Source organism: Gouania willdenowi, chromosome 21 (genome assembly GCF_900634775.1).
Source record: "Gouania willdenowi chromosome 21, fGouWil2.1, whole genome shotgun sequence".
NCBI classification, from domain to species: Eukaryota; Metazoa; Chordata; class Actinopteri; order Blenniiformes; family Gobiesocidae; genus Gouania; species Gouania willdenowi.
The window spans coordinates 6888911-6905191 of NC_041064.1; the positions used below are offsets into that span (position 1 = coordinate 6888911).

At 38.4% G+C, this 16281-nt stretch overlaps 1 protein-coding gene across 1 annotated transcript; it reads right to left on the bottom strand.

Moving 5' to 3' along the window:
• Positions 1–1121: 1121 nt before the first annotated feature.
• LOC114455734 (frizzled-7-A-like) lies at positions 1122–6056 on the bottom strand. The gene has a single exon (XM_028437124.1). It carries the CDS (start codon positions 5574–5576, stop codon positions 3873–3875), a length of 1704 nt encoding a protein of 567 aa, XP_028292925.1. The 5' UTR covers positions 5577–6056; the 3' UTR covers positions 1122–3872.
• Between the last annotated feature and the right edge of the window lie 10225 nt (positions 6057–16281).

The following is a 16281-nucleotide window of genomic DNA, read 5'->3' on the forward strand; positions in this document are numbered from 1 at the left end:
TATGCCAATTTAAAATGCTACTTTTTGGTCTTTACGTTGTAATGGCATTTAGTTTCTTTGCAGTTTTGGGAGTCATTGATGTGTACTTAAAGTGTTGCTTTGACTATTTGTTGTTGTTTTGTGTGTTTTTGTGCATGTTTGTATTTGTTTGGCGTGTTTTTAGACTAAATCTGTGTATTTCTGTTGTCATTTAGTGCTTTTGGAGTCATTTATGTATAATTTTGGAGTCGCTTTGACTATTTTCTGTTGTTTTGTATAGTTTTTTGTTATTTTTGTGTAAATTTGTATTTGTCCTGTGTGTTCTTAGAATACATTTGTGTATTTTTGTTGCTTTTTATTGTGATTTTCAATATTTTTAGGAGTTTTGGGGCCATCAGTTGGCATGTCTGACCTGAGCTTTGTGTGTGCTGCACTTAATACACACACACACATCACCTAAACAAGAGATAGGCAACTTTTAAGACAGTGGGGGCCACAAAAATGTGATTATCTCATCCGAGGGCCACATTATGAAGATTTAGAATGACCAATCTGTGTATCAATACTGGAAAAAACAAAAACATTTGTCTGTTTTTGTTGCAGGTTTGCTTTTATGCAGTCATTTTGGGTCATTTATGTGTAATTTTTGAGTCACTTTGACTACTTTCTGTTGTTTTGTATATATATATTTTTTGTTGTGTATGTTTATATTCGTCCTCTGTTATTTTTGAGTAAATCTGTTTATTTTGTTGTCATTTATAATTTTGAAGTCGCTTTGACAATTTTGTTGTTTTGTAGTTTTTTTTTTAGTAAATTTGTGTTCGTGTGTGTTTTTAGAGTAAATCTGTGTATTTTTCTCAATTTGGAGTCATTTATGTAAAATTTTCAGCCGCTTTGACTACTTTCTGTTGTTTTGCATATTTTATTGTATAATTGTATTTATCCCGTGTGTTTTTAGAGTGAATCTGTGTATTTTTCTTGCCCTTTTGCACATTTTATTGTGATTTTCTATGTTTTTAGGAGTTTTTTCAGCCACCAGTTGACATGTCTGACCACCTCAGCGTTCTTAATTAGTGAAACTCTGATTGTTCAGTCATCGATTATAAAACTGTGTGCGAGTACAAACCACAGGGCTCGAAACGTTACAAACTTTATCGCTTTTATTCAAACTGTACACATGTAACAGGTTTGTCTCATTTAAAAAAGTAAAAAGACACCAATGAGTACCCTCCATAAATACAATATGCTTTTTAAAAATCAGGGTCTGTGTTTAACCTGCTAAGCTTTGCATATGATCAGATCTTTTTTTCTCCTTTCTTTTTTCTTAAAAGTACACGAACACTCGTAATCCTTCTGAAAAAACGATACAACACAAACAAGTCAGTCTGGTTTCATTTGACACGGGCAGATCTCTGAACAGTAACAGAATTGTTGTGGGTGATGAGTGCAGCGATTGAAGCGTTGGTCTGGTTCCTAACTCAATCCTACCAACAAATTGTAACCCGAGTTTGAGGTATGTAGTACATTCACATCGGAAAACAAAAATAGCAATCGGTATATACAAGCTGGTTTAGAGTATACTAAATGAGTTGGTACAAAATATGCATTTATTTTAGTGTTAACATACATGAATTAGAGACGCAGCTTCGAGGATTAAAATAACAAGAATGCCAAGTCTATAAAGTTGTCTCGTTGCTGCTGTTGCTGTGCTCCCCATTCAGTATTCATGTGTGATGTATGCAGAGAAAATGTGCTACATGGCAAGAAACAGGCGTCTCCCGATCATATGCTGCCTAGCAGCTGACTGAGTCAGGATGAAAACATGTTTTTCTGCTTTCCCACAACGTCTCCCGCTGATCTCAGTATCTACTCTAGCGGTGTCAAACTCATCTTTAGTTCAGGGGCCAAATATGGAGAAGTTGGAACTCAAGTATGCAAGAAAACGAGTAAATTAAACATTAGTGGGCCATAGTTTGCACTTCTGCGTACACGTAAAATACTAAATATGTAAGAAAATGACCATATCCAAGCAATAAGTAATCTTTACCCAACATTTCCTAGAATTTTTGACCAATTTCTACTTATTAAGGGAAACATTATGTAATCATTTGAGGAAAATTGAATTATTTTAGTAATACTTCAAGTTTTTTCAACAGTTTAACATTTAAAAAATGACTGCAATCATGCAATATAAGCACTGGGAATATTGTTGTTTCAATTATACAATGATTGATGTTTTCTCTGTCGTTCTTAAGTTCTCCTGCGGGCCGAATTGGATGCTCCAAAATGGCCGGATTTGGCCCCCGGGCCATGAGTTTGACACGTGATCTACTTAATCTGAGGTGAACTGGGATGTTCTTCTTCTTCAGCTCAAATGGCCACAGTACTGAAGGCATCAGTGGCTTTATCGAAACATCGCTCCAATATATACCCTGTCGCTCACTGCTTTTTCGAATAATTGGCACATCACCATTAGTGTTTTTTTTTCTCGCTTTTAAAAAAGTAAAACTTTTCTCGCAAATTTGAAAAGAACATTCCAAAAACTAGATTATTTCTGTGCTATTTAAAATGTATATAGATCTACAAAAAAATTGTCGTGGTATGCACTAGATTAACTTGGCCGTCGATAAAAACAACATTCCCACATGGTGGTGGTGAACTTTGACCCTCATCCTGTTGCTGCTGCTTTCCCAACCAACAAAAGTCCAGTTTCCACACGCAGAGTTAATCGCGTTTTTTAAGATCTGTCTCAGACTGAAATCACAACGCGATAATAACCCTTCAAAAAACCACATCGGAAGTTGGGCAAAGCAAACACCTTAATTAAACATTGTGCCATTGCCTTTAATCGAGGATAAAAATCCAATGCGTATTAAACTGAGGTTGTTTGAAACTGTGCTTTGGGTGTGTGTTAAAATCTTTAAAAAATCTTTTTGATTTGGGGGGGGGAATCCGACAGTGGAGGAGAGACCACACACGGAGACAAACAAAGAGCTGCTGTCTCCCATTACAGACTGGAGGTTTTATAGTGTGTGTGGTCCCTGTGAAAAAAAAAAAAGTTTGGATCCAGGTTCGAATCCCAAACCCAACGCATATGTATCTCAGTCATTTCTAACACTTAAAGGACAGCTGTGCAAACCAATACATAACTTCATTCCCCTTCGGAGTGAACATTCAATACTGGAGCCGATCATCAAGAGTCTTGAAGTATCAAACATAGTAAAAAAGGATAGAAAAAAATGTCATTTGTGGGGCAAATACTGGTGGACCTGAATGGGTTATTTATTCTTATTGAAGAGATTGTACTCTGCAAAAGTGTGTGGATTAAAGCTAATCAAGTCTGTAGCTAGCTAGCTATAAGTATCAGAGTACCTCAGGAAGTCCTTGTTTGATCTTCACAGTCAGGGGGGTGGGGATGGAGGGGTGAGGGGGGAAAGGTGTGGCTGGTTGACCTTTGGCTGCAGAGTGGACATGTGTCCAACAATGCTGCTGCTTGGCACATCATCAGTCTTTTTTTTCTGACACTTCAGTCTTTTTTCTGTTTGCAGCGTTCTGACTCTCCACTGATGAAAAAGCATGGAGAGCTCGGACAGAATGTACATTCAAACTGTAATACAAAGATATAGTAACGGCTAATATGAAGAAAAGTAACTTCATCATCATCAAAAGGTGGAAAAATCCAGAAATTCAAAGGGATTGTAGGCAGTCTGATGATGGCAATAAAAATAGATATAAACAAATAAAAATGTATCCAACTTCAATGGAATATTGATATGAGTAGTTCAGGTGTGTCCAAAAACCTCAACATAAAAATCCAATCCAACGTAAATCCAAACGTATTCATATGAAAAGCTCTTAGACCTATTTTATTCAAAAACTTCACCACGTGTTGTTTACACCGTGGTTTCTCCATGGTTACCGTTGCTAAGGCGCTTGTAGAACCTCCTCCACGACTGGAGGGTCTTCCCGGACCAGACCCAGAACCCAGAGGTGATCCCAACGATCATGGTCATCAGGTATTTGATCATGAAGACGGTGAAGTCGGGGGTCATGGGGGCGAAGTTGTGGGCCGGGCAGGGTACAGCGAACCGCTTGCAGGTCTGCATGTGCCAGGTTCTCTCCCAGTGCTCCCTGAAGGCCTGCTCGTAGAAGTAGCACGCGATCACGATGGTGGCCGGAACCGTGTACAGGACGCTGAACACGCCGATCCGAACCATCAGCTTCTCCAGCTTCTCTGTCTTGGTGCCGTCGTGCTTCATGATGGTGCGGATCCGGAACAGGGACACGAACCCGGCCAGGAGGAAGGAGGTCCCAATGAAAAGGTAAACAAACAGCGGTGCCAGGACGAAACCGCGAAGGGCGTCCACGTTGAAGATCCCCACGAAGCACACGCCAGTCAGGACGTCTCCGTCCACCTGGCCCATGGCCAGGATGGTGATGGTTTTAATGGCCGGGACCGCCCAGGCAGCCAAATGGAAATACTGGGAATTGGCTTCGATGGCTTCGTGACCCCATTTCATACCAGCAGAGAGGAACCACGTCAGGGACAGAATCACCCACCAGATGGAGCTGGCCATTCCAAAAAAGTACAGCACCATGAAGAGAATGGTGCAGCCCTCCTTCTTGGTCCCCTGAGCCACAGTCCTGTAGCCGTCAGGCGTGAACCGGTCCACGCACACGACCCGGTCCTCCAGGAAAAAACCCGCAGCGTAGGCCACCGCGACCATGAAGTAACACCCGGAGAGGAAGATGATGGGTCGCTCTGGGTACCTGAACCGCCTCATGTCCACCAAGTATGTGAGCACGGTGAACAGGGTGCTCACACAGCACAGGATGGACCAGATACCAACCCACAGGCGGCCGAATTTCACCTCGTCCTCCCGAAAATACATGATCCCCGTGGGTCTGGTGGGCTCACACGGAGCACCGCAGTCCTTGACGCCCATGAATTTGTAGCCCAGATAGGAGGGCACCTCCAGCTGCAGCGGACAGGAGAACTGGTGGTAGCCGCCGTGCTGGGGCGGCCGTTGGTTCGGTCGGCCTATGTTGGGGGGGAGGGTCACTGGTTCGGGAGCGTAAGGGGAGGACGACGATGCAGGGCTGCTGGGTTCCGATGTGTTCTGACCCACACAGATCTCCCCAGCACCGTGCACCGGGAAGGCCTCGCAGCGGAGCCGCTCCGGCCACTGGAACCCGAATTTATTCATCAGGGCTTCGCAGCCCTGCCGTGCCCGCTCGCACAGGGACCTGCACGGGGGGATGGCCTGCTCCAGCACCGTGCACACGGGCGCGTACATGGAGCACAGGAAGAACTTCAGATCGGCCGAGCACTGGACCTTGACCAGCGGGTAGAACTGGTGCACCTCCAGCCCCGCGTCCTCTTGGTTCGTGTGGCCCAGCAGGTTCGGCATGATGGTCTGGTTGTAGGCGATGTCGGTGCACAGCGGGATGGAGATGGGCTGGCAGAAGCCGTGTTCCGGGACCGAGATCCCGCTCTCGCTGTTGTAGTGCTGAGCAGAAACGGGTGAACAGAGAAACAGCAGTAGCCACATGATCCGCAGCAACACGGAGTCAGTGGTAAACCTGGCCGCCGCCATAGTTGAGAAGGTGGGGGTGGGTGGGGGGGGGAGGAAAAACTTTGATCCAAGTAGGACGACTTGAAAACGGGAAAAAACCGAATAAAGCGTCCAATACAGATCCAGATACAATCCTTGTGTGTAAACACTTGAAGTAAGACGAGTAGATGTCGACTTTACGTTCGTATTTATGACGAGAAATCCCAGAAAAACGTCCGTCGTGTCATGACTTCTTAATAGTCTTTGTAAGTGACTCCAAACAGTCCATTCTTGCCTCCCAGCCTGCTGGAGGAAGAAAAAAAAAATCACACAAAAGTCCAGTTTTCTACAAGGAACGTCCACCCATCTCGTCGATTACACTCCGTTTCTGGTTATTTTGGCATTTAAAAAAATGTGAGCAGTTAAAACAAAAGGAGGTTCAAATTTCCATAGCTTTCCCAGCTCCGCATCGCTCAGAGCGCAGTTCTTCACATGCTGGGCGGGTTGGATCCAGAGCTGCTCTCACTCTGCGTGGAGAGAGGGAGGGAGACGGTTTCCAGGCACCCCGCTCCATTCACAGACCCCCTCCGGCACGGAGAGGGCACCTGGAAACCGACCGCAGAGTCTCAGCCAATCACGGCCTTTGTTTTCCTACAGGACTCCTTCTTGATTGGCTTCCATTCCCCCATCGTCGCCAAATATGTTACAGTAATTACATTACACCGGAGATTCTACGGAAATAATCAAAGTCCCTGGTTAGAATTCATAAACATGCAAATAAGGCAAAGTTTAAAACAAGAACTTAAACTTGGTAAATTAACTTGTCTGATTTTATGAAGTCTTTCATTGATTGCAGAGTTGGGCAACTTTTCCTTTTTTTTGTGTTCTTTTTTGTCATATTGTCTAATTTACTGCCATTTGGTATGTTTATTTTGTTTATTTAATTTTGTATATATTAAACCTTTTGTGTGTTTTTGTTGTCGTTTTGTAAGTCAAACAGTAATTTTCTGTGTTTTAGGTTATTTTTGGAGTCATTTGGATTTTTTGTCATCATTTTGTGTATTGTCCTTGTTATCTAAAAGGTCTTACGTCATGTTAGTTTATTGCTATTTGGTTTGTTTTTAAGTAATTTTGTATAGTTTTTGGCCTCACAGCATGTTTTTCATTTGGTCATTTTTCTTGTCATTTGTATATTGTTCTGTCATTTGTGTGTTTTTTGTTGCCGTTTTGTAATTTTTTGATATTTTTTTTTTTGTTTTTGGAGTGGTTTTATATATTTTTTGGAGTGTTTGGGTTGTTTTTCAGTCAGATTCTGTGTTTTAATTACCGCTTTGTGTGGTTTTTGAGTAGTTTTGTACTTTTTTTTGCACTCACTATGTTTTTTCTGGTGTTATTTGGGTATTTTTTTTTCGTTTTGTTTGTGTATCTTTCTGTTGTGTGGTTTTGTTGCTATTTTGTATGTTTTGAGTCATTGTTGTGTATTGTATGTACAATTCCTACTGGATTCCATCTTGATTGGCCTCCATTCCCCCACCGTCGCCAAATATGTTACAGTAATTACACTACACAGGAGATTCTACTGAAATAATCAATGTTCCAGGTTCGAATTTGTAATGTGCAAAGTTTTTTATCAACAGCTTAAACTTGGTAAATGAACTAGTGTCACATGTTTTGAAGTCTTTCATTGACTGCAGAGTTGGGCAACTTTTCCTTTTGTTTTGTGTGTTTTTGGAGTTGATTTATTTATATGTTTATTTTGTTCTTTTTGTTTATTTTTGTGTATTTATTAGTTCTTTTGTCTGTTTTTTTACCATTTTGTAGGTCATGGAGTAATTTTCTATGTTTTAGGTTATTTTTGCAGTCATTTTGTGTATAGTCCTTGTCGTTTAATAGGTCTTGGGTCATGTTTGTATACTTTTCTGTCGTGTGTGTGTTTTTATTGCCGTTTTGTTTGTTTTGAGTACATTTGTATTGTTTATGGCCTCACATTATGTTGTCCTAGTGTCATTTGTGTATTTTTGTATGTTTTGAGTCATTATAGTGTATTTTTCAGTCTTTTTGTTGGTTTTTGTTGCCATTTAGTTTGTGTAAGAATCATTTTTGAATGTTTTTGGAGTTTTATGCATTTTTAAACTCATCTCAGTATTTTTTTTTGTCATTTGTTTATGTTTGCAGTCCTTTTGTGTATCTTACTTGTTGTTTTGTATTATATTTGTGTGTTTGATTTCATGCAGTTTTGTATTGTTTTTGGACCCACTATATATTTTTCTTGTCATTTGTGTATTTTTCTGTCATTTGCGTGTTTTTGTTGCCATTTACATGTTCTGAGTCATTTCCGTGTGTTTTTCTGTCATTTTGTTCATAGTCATTCATTTGTTTTGGAATCATTTTGAATATTTTTGGTTTACATTCTTACTTGTCATTTTCTGTGTAGTAATTTTTGCACATTTTCCTGTCATCCTGTTGTGGGTTTTTCTTGTCATTTTGAGAGTTTTTGACCTAGTTTTTGGTTAGCCAGAGTCTGAATTGAAAATAACTTACATATTACATCCAAAAAATGGTTCCCTTTTTTATTACTTTAGTCTAGTTTAAAAGAATTGTAATCAACATGTTTTATAAAATATCAAAAATAAACGTATAACTTAATGATAAGCCTTCTGTAAACTCAGTTGTTAAAATCCTCAGATTAACAGTCCATGGTTTACTACTTTTTGTTCTTGGCATTCAACACCCCCAGCACTCATAATTGTAGCTTCTTCCATAGCTATAACTTGTCCTGAAATGCTGTTTTAAAACTAAATTCTCCCCAAGCATGACTACACACAACCACTGAGTGTGTGTAGGACATGTAAACACTGAACCACTTTAAGTAAACCATAAAAAAAACACTTTCCACTGTCTACCGTTATAACCAAACCATTCAACCATAGCTTGTACCTTTCGCTGGCGAAGAGTTTCTTTGCAAAAGCCTTTAAACTGAACTGATTGCGGGAAGAATGAACCACAGCATGAAAAGCAGCAGTAATTTGGATTGGCAGCATGATCGATTTGCTCAATAGCAAAAGAGTGGGAGTGTGGGAGGTGTAGGCGGATCCCAGTGGCCGCTGCTGCTTTTGGTGTGTTTCCACCATGAGTATAGGATAAAAGAGGGGTGGGGGTAGGCTGCAGTGGGGGAAGGGACAGGAAGAAGAGAGAAGGTCGAAGAGGGCAGGGGGAGAAGGAAGGGGAGACAGAACAGAAAGAGAAGTTGAACCAAAAAGAGGGGTGGAGGGGGGGACTGAGGTTTAGTTTTCAGCTAAACACAACCAAGCTGAGTGTGGTCACATTTCAGAGTGACCGCACAAAGCTGTGCATTCACAAAGTAGTAGTGATAAAACACTCTTCTTTTTCTGTGTCCGCATCGTACGAAAAAGTTGTGCATTTTATTGAGGGAAGAAAAATCCTCCACTTTGGGCTTATTCAGAGTTTGCTTTATTCAAAACAAAGAAAAAATCCTAGCAACCACCACAGTCTGGGCTTTGCACGTGGTTTCAAATCCATGCTTTTTGCTACATGCACTTAAAAAACATTTGGAATGGAAGTCCATCTATGGAAATTGTAACAGCATGGCTAGTTATTTGAGCAGCATCCACTTTCTAAACATAAAAAATCATGGAAATGTGCTCCAACTTTAAAACCAAGTTTTTTTAGGCTAATTTTGAAAGAAAAATTGGATTTCCAGTGTTGACAGTGCACCGTTAATGGTTTTCTGCTTGAACAAAAGCCCAGAGAGCCTTACACAGTTGTATGATAATAATAATTAAAGACTTGAGCCATTCAAAATATTGATCTTGGATGTTGGGAGTAGAGTCGAGATTTCTCGTGGGAGCTTTTGTCCATTTCCTTCTTGAGCTGAAGGTTTAAGCTGTCAGACTGGGGTCTTGTTCTTTTGTCTGAATGAATGACTAAAGGCACGCTGTTTAAAAGCTGTGACACGATTGAACAAATAACTTATAATGAGAGTAATATTTAATGAAGTGTAAGCTCGCTGAGATTAATTAAACCCATTTTAAAGTTGAACGTAAAGTTGAAGGCTGTAGGATTTCTACGGAAGAGGATTAGGGCTACTGGAAACTAAAAATCACAATTGTAGAACACTTTTTTACACAGCCCGGTGTCACAGTCTGAGTTTACCTCCGTACTGAGATTATTTTACAATCTCAGTACGTGACTGCTACATACTGAGATCCGTGTATCCGTGCTGGATTAGCCATGCACAGATTGCTCTACTGATTTTAAAAAATGCTTAAAACATCACATCAGTCGACCATCGATAAAAAAAATCAACCAATGATAAAAAAAATATGATTGTCATGATCAGATTTATATGAATACAACAGCTTATTATTAGGTTAACTGTTATGTATTGCAATGTATATTATAATCATGTTTTTTTTAGAATAAACTATTCCTATTTGTATAGAGATTGCTGCATGAGACACTATTACTTACTCAAGTTGTTGACTGAGATTGTCACTCAGATTGCCATACTGAGCTCGCCATGGGAAATTAGTGAAAGGTAGAATACATTCTTAAAAAGTATATTCCCCCAAAAAAGGAGCATTCCACAATTGCTTTGAACATTAGCTTTGAAGATGAATTTTCAATTTCAGCACAGCGGAAGTAGCAAAACTCACAGCGGAACTAGCAAAAATTAATTTTACGGTAGTGGGCATGCTCATAATCGATCTCAGTATGAGGTAAACTCAGACCGTAACACCGGTAAGGGACATGGATGAGATTAATATTAACTTGGGGCCCGAGTTAATAAGTCGGGGCTCGAGGTAGTTAAGTCAGTGGGGGGCACGAGATAGTAACTCAGGGCACAAGATAATCAGTGGTTTAAAGTAGAACGCCTGTATTACGGCTAAGCTGTCAGAAGCCGACGGGAGCTTCATGGTGCGTTCAAGTACACCTCAAATCACACCAACAGTATTGTACAGGCGTACTGTACCAAAAATGCTTCATGGTGCTTTCAAGTACACCTCAGTTGCAAGCATAAATCACATCAACAGTACTGTAGAGACGTATTGTACCAAAAATTAATCGAAAATTAAATTGTTTTCAGAAAACTCCACCACATTCTTGTTCTACAGCCTCCAATGTACCTCTGTGTGCTACAGAGAACGTAGTTGAGGGCCTGTGTGTTTTGTGTAATGACTGTATGAGAAAATGTTAGAGAATCCAGTTGGAAATTGACACATCTATTTTAAGAACAAGAGATTTAAATATGGTGGATTATAACAAAAAAATGCTAAAATAGTTTGCATCCGCAATCCCAAAATCTTAACAATATAGGTAAAAAAACACAAGACAATAAATCACAATGAAAACACATTACAGATCAGTACACCATATACTGTATATACCCATTATATTATCATTACTCATTGATAAACCCCACTTACCGCTTATTTATATATTTTCTGTACTGTTATCTTGGCCAATATCTACTATTTTTTATATTTACTTAAAAATAGGTTGTAGTGAACGTTAATGCTAAAGGAAAAGAATAATGACATAAGGATGTTGCTGTGGGGAAAAAAGGATGAAAATATGAGTTTAATTACGTATTTTGTGTATTTTAATGAGCAAATGTTTTCAACATTTACTTAATCTTTAGTTTCCAAAAATAAATCCTTTGCATAACAAGAAAAAAAACATCTTAGGAATTTTGAAGGAAACTATTTTCCAGTGATGAGGAAAATTCTTTAGGCTTATCTGAGGCTTTTGAGAAGGAAAAAAAAAAAAAAAAAAAAGCCAAAGAGCAGCTGTGGAAATCCTTGATTTCATGCCACATGCCACTAATCAGACCACTGACCTAGAGGATAAGTGATGATTCGATTTAGTCAGGCAGACATCTGAGGGGCTGAGATGGTGAAGACTTTTAAAGCTCGACTATGCTTAGAAAAAAAACCCAAAAAAGGTCTGCTGTTGAACATAATGTTTGTGTCTGAGGGCCTGTTGCTGCGTCTTGCTGCGTGTGGTGTAAAACACAGCGGTTTGTGGCTTCAGCAGGTCAGCGTGGACACACTCCATCATGTTTAACTGTAGCTTGTTTGTTTGTGTGTGTATGTTTGTGGACGGAGCTCGCAGTGGTCAAGCAGATGTAGGGATCCCATCCCAGCAGGTTTCCAGACAGCCACTCACTGTTTGGACTTTCCTCGGCTGCAGCTGGACATTTGCGCAGGGGGAAAAAAACTTTCTTTGGCCAAAAAAAACGTACATTTCCAGTAGAGTTGTGCGACATACTCACAATTTAATGATTTTGGACGACGCTCGCTTTCGTTGTGACCACCGTGCAAAGTATTGCTACCATGTGAAAACCAATACTGAGCAACTATTTAGACGTTGAGCCGGGGTGGAAAAACACTGCTTAGCTGTGTGTGTTTGTAGAGGGTTTTTCAGGTTTGATGAGAGCTTACAGGACATGTTGGTTTACCAAAGACGGTCTTGCCAGCCAACATGGCAAGTGTTTCTGTGGGGTCTACGTGTCACGTCCCGTATTAAATCAATTATTGCGTCTGGTACAGGAAAAGTCAGAGACAAATGTTGATTTACATAGATTAGATATTAGCATTAGATAACAGGAATTAAAGCGTGGGTGTTGTGTAGTTTGGGGTTTTGGTTGCCAGTTTGTAAGAATTTGAGTAGTTTTCTATGTTTTAGGAGTCGTTTTCTAGATTTTCGACTCATTTGGGTATTTTGCAGTCATTTTGTGTGTATTCCTTGTCATTTAATAGGTCTTGAGTCATGTTTGAGTATTTTTCCAGTCATTTTGTCTGGTTTTTAATACCGTTCTGTTTGTTTTTGAGTAATTTTGTATTGTTTTTGGACCCCTTTATGTTTTTCTGCTGTCATTTTGATATCTTTCTTGTCATTTGTGTATTTTTCTGTCATTTGCTTGTTTTTGCAGTTATTTTGTGTTTATTACCTGTCGTTTTGTGTGTGGTCACTTTCTGTCATTCTCTTGTGGGTTTTTGAATTCCTTTTGAGAGTTTCTGGGCTAATTTTGTGAATTATTTCAGTGATTTTTCACTGATCTATCTGTATTTTAGAATGACTGCATAGTCACTTTAAAAAGCATTAACAGATTATTTGACAACTAAAAACACATTTATAGTCAATATAGATTATACGTCAAATATTGTAACAACAAGCTCCAAAAAGGCAAGGCTGACTGCAAGGTTGATTTATAAAGATTATCATTAGATAGCAGGATTTAAAGCATGGGTGTTATGTAGTTTGAGGTTAATTCCGGAAAAACAGCATTTGTTATCTCTATTCAAATAATAGCTGTGCTTCTTTTATGCTAACATGGCTTTATTTGAATAGTCAAAGTGTGTGGTGCTCATGCATTTCTCTGTAATATTAAATTCTGGACAAGAAATGTTGCAGTTAATGCATGTTTTTTTCAACCTTGGGGTTTGCCTGAAATGTCTAGTAATTTATTTAAAAAAAAATATTACAGACTAAATCTTTTTTATTATTAAATTCCTATTATTGTTCATTTATTTAAAAAAAAAAAACACACACACACAACACACAATCTTAAACAACTTTATTATATACAGTACTTTAACTTTCTCAAATAATAATCATTTCAAATGAAAATGTACTATAAAAATATCGAAGATGGTACAATTCGTCCCTAATTCTGTATTTGTAACACTGTAACAAACGTGATCAAAAACTAATTTTACTAAAAAAAGTCTTTGGTGTCCTGACGATTATATTATAGTGACAAACTCGAAAGAATAGTGTTTTTCGAACAACACAGAAAAGCCTGAGGATCTTAATCTATAATCTTACATTTAAAAATTGGTAAACTTTGGCATTTTTAGTTCAGTGACACATACATTGTAGCTTCAGGTTTCAGCAAACAGCTGTTGTGGGTGAAAAAGTTGAGAGGAAAACACACAGAGAGGGTCCTGTTAGCACATAGCTGTTAAAACAGGTGAGCATTTAGCGGTTAAACAACCAAATATTTCCCCAGGGAACTGATAGAGACTAAATTAGAGCTAAAATGAGAGTGGAAATTAGATTTACAGCAATCCAATGAGTAGAAAAGCCAATTTCAGATGATTGAAAACAATGATGTAAATCAGCCCCATATCTCTCATCAATCCACATGTTCTTTTTTTTTGCTTTTTCACTGACTGAGTAGAAAACACAAATAAAGAGCAGTTATAACCTCGAGATCAGTGTAAGCATGAATCATGTAAGACTCTAGGGATGAAGAGGTGACTGTATTTATCAACATGTGTAAACAGATGTTAGAGTGGAATCTATTGCAAAATCCCAACAGACAAATTCCAACCCATTAGAAAAGTGGACGAAATCCAAGTTTTTTGTTTTTTTGTTTCTTTTTTTTTTTACAGCTGCCTTATTTGTTTGTTTGTCTGTCTGTTAGCAAGATTACGTTAAAAGTACAAACTTGATTTTAACCAAATTTTAACCCAGGATAGACCTTACACCAGTGGTTCCCAACCTTTTTTGGGTGGTCACCCCATTTTGATATCACAAATTTCTGGTGATGTCAGGGACTTTTTTTTCTTTTCTAGAGTTAGTTTTTGATTTTGTTTATTAAAGTGTGTTACAAATAGAGAGTAGCCAGGATTAGTGCACAAAGTGACAAGATATTTTATACTGTATTTTATTTAAGCTAGATTTATGTTAAAATTATTTTAAGTATGTAGTACAGTTATTTGATATGTATTGTGTTAATTTAAAAAAGAATATATAATATAATATTTATAATTCTAATCAGTAATTGTTTTTTTGTTTTTACCAATTCCTAGACATTTCAGGTGACCCCACATGACCCTAAGGTTGAAAAACACTGCCTTCCACCATGGGGGATTTTATTAAATTCTTTTGAGGGTCTGGATTAATTTACTGATTCTGGATCAGTTTCAAAATTTTATAAGTCTGCAGCTATCATCATTGATGATAATTCACAACTTTTTTTGTAATTGACTGATTTTTAAGAAATTTGCTCTATTACCCGACTGAGTTAAATACAGATCGGATTCATATTGCTCATTTCATCGCAATTTTTTGAAGCATAAGGGGTGCCCATTCATTTGGACCTAGTGTATTTTTATTCATGTGGATATACAGTAAATGTCTTCCAAGCCTTTAAAGGGGACGTATTATGCTGTTTTTCCACCCATCTCCATTTGTTCTAAGAACCCCAAAAACATAGAATTTGAGGTTTATTTTCCCAAATCCGCATTTTATCTGGAGTTTTAGCCTCTGAAAAGTCACATTTTTGACCAATTCTGAAACCGGGCTGTTTCCACACAACAGTTGATCACTAGCGACTTTCTTTTGCTATCTACACACTCTTGTTATTGTTTTCACACAAAAAACTGCACATTACAGTAAAACATGTGGCTATTTAAGCGGCTATTGTGATTGTGAGTCAGAATAACACTGTTTTGTGAAGTGTTTGTGCAGTGCAGCAAAAGCAGCTGTTTCAGTTGCTTCAAATACTTTACCGAAGCTGCTACTTTGCTTTATTATCATCATTTCATGTAGAGTTTACAGGAATAGTTCATTCATGGTAATAGTTCACTCTTTTGTGCAGGCGCAGCGGTCGCATTGTGTCACAAACACAGGGTTGCCAGATTTGTGGTTCGTGTTTGGGCTGTTTTTATTGGAACGGGCGGGTTCTATGATGATCTGATCTGGCAACACTTTACTTGTGATGTCATAAATGTAGAACATTTGAAACGGAGCAATTTTCTCTGTATTATAAGACTTGCACAGACCACAAACAACTGGATGGGTTTATATTTCATATTTTGTGTGCTGGTGGATACTCAAGTTACCTCATATGTGATCAATTTTTCATAATATGTCCCCTTTAAAGTGTGAATGATCATGGTTCCATAGTCAGGATCACTGATCTGGATAACTGTCAATAGCTGTGTTTCCATTACAGTTTTTTTCAAATGAAGAGCGATATTTCTTTGATAAAGTATCATTGCGCTTTGAACGAGTTTCCATTGAAGGTTGTTTTGGAGCCTAGTAACTCCCATAAAATCTCATCCCGCGAGACTTCGCTGCACATTCCATTGATGTTTGATGTCTAATATGGCAGTAATAATTTTGAAATATAATGATAAGAAATGTCTCGGCCTTCTTCTGTCCACATGTACCAAGCCATGTTTTCTCGGAGAGTAGTGGTCATGTGACCAGGTACGTCACGTCGTGTGATGTATAAATGTAGAAAAAGTGTTTCCATTGAAATGTCTGAAAAGCGTAAAATCTTTTTAGCGATATTTGAGAGTTTTGTTTGAAATTCACGTGTTTTCATTAACAGTGTTACCAGATTTTGCCCATTTTCAAGTGTTATGGTAAGCTAGCTCATATCTGGCAAAGAGGAGAATTTTGTGCTTGGCAGTGGTTTGCCCTCTCTGAGTGCTTTTGTTTTTTTTCTATTTATCAATTTCCTAACTGGAACTGGAACTTAACTGTACAAAATGTTAATTATTCAAAACCTAAATCTATTTCTCTACATTTATACATATATTTTTTACCTAAAGATTGAGATTTTCTCTTGCCGTCGTTGTTGGAGTGACACTCTAAGAAAGTGTGGTAAATGGGACACGAATGGTTAATTATGAAATCTTACTTAACATTTTAGACAGGCAACAACAAACTGGTGGAAACACATCTTTAAAGCAAAAAAACAATAAAA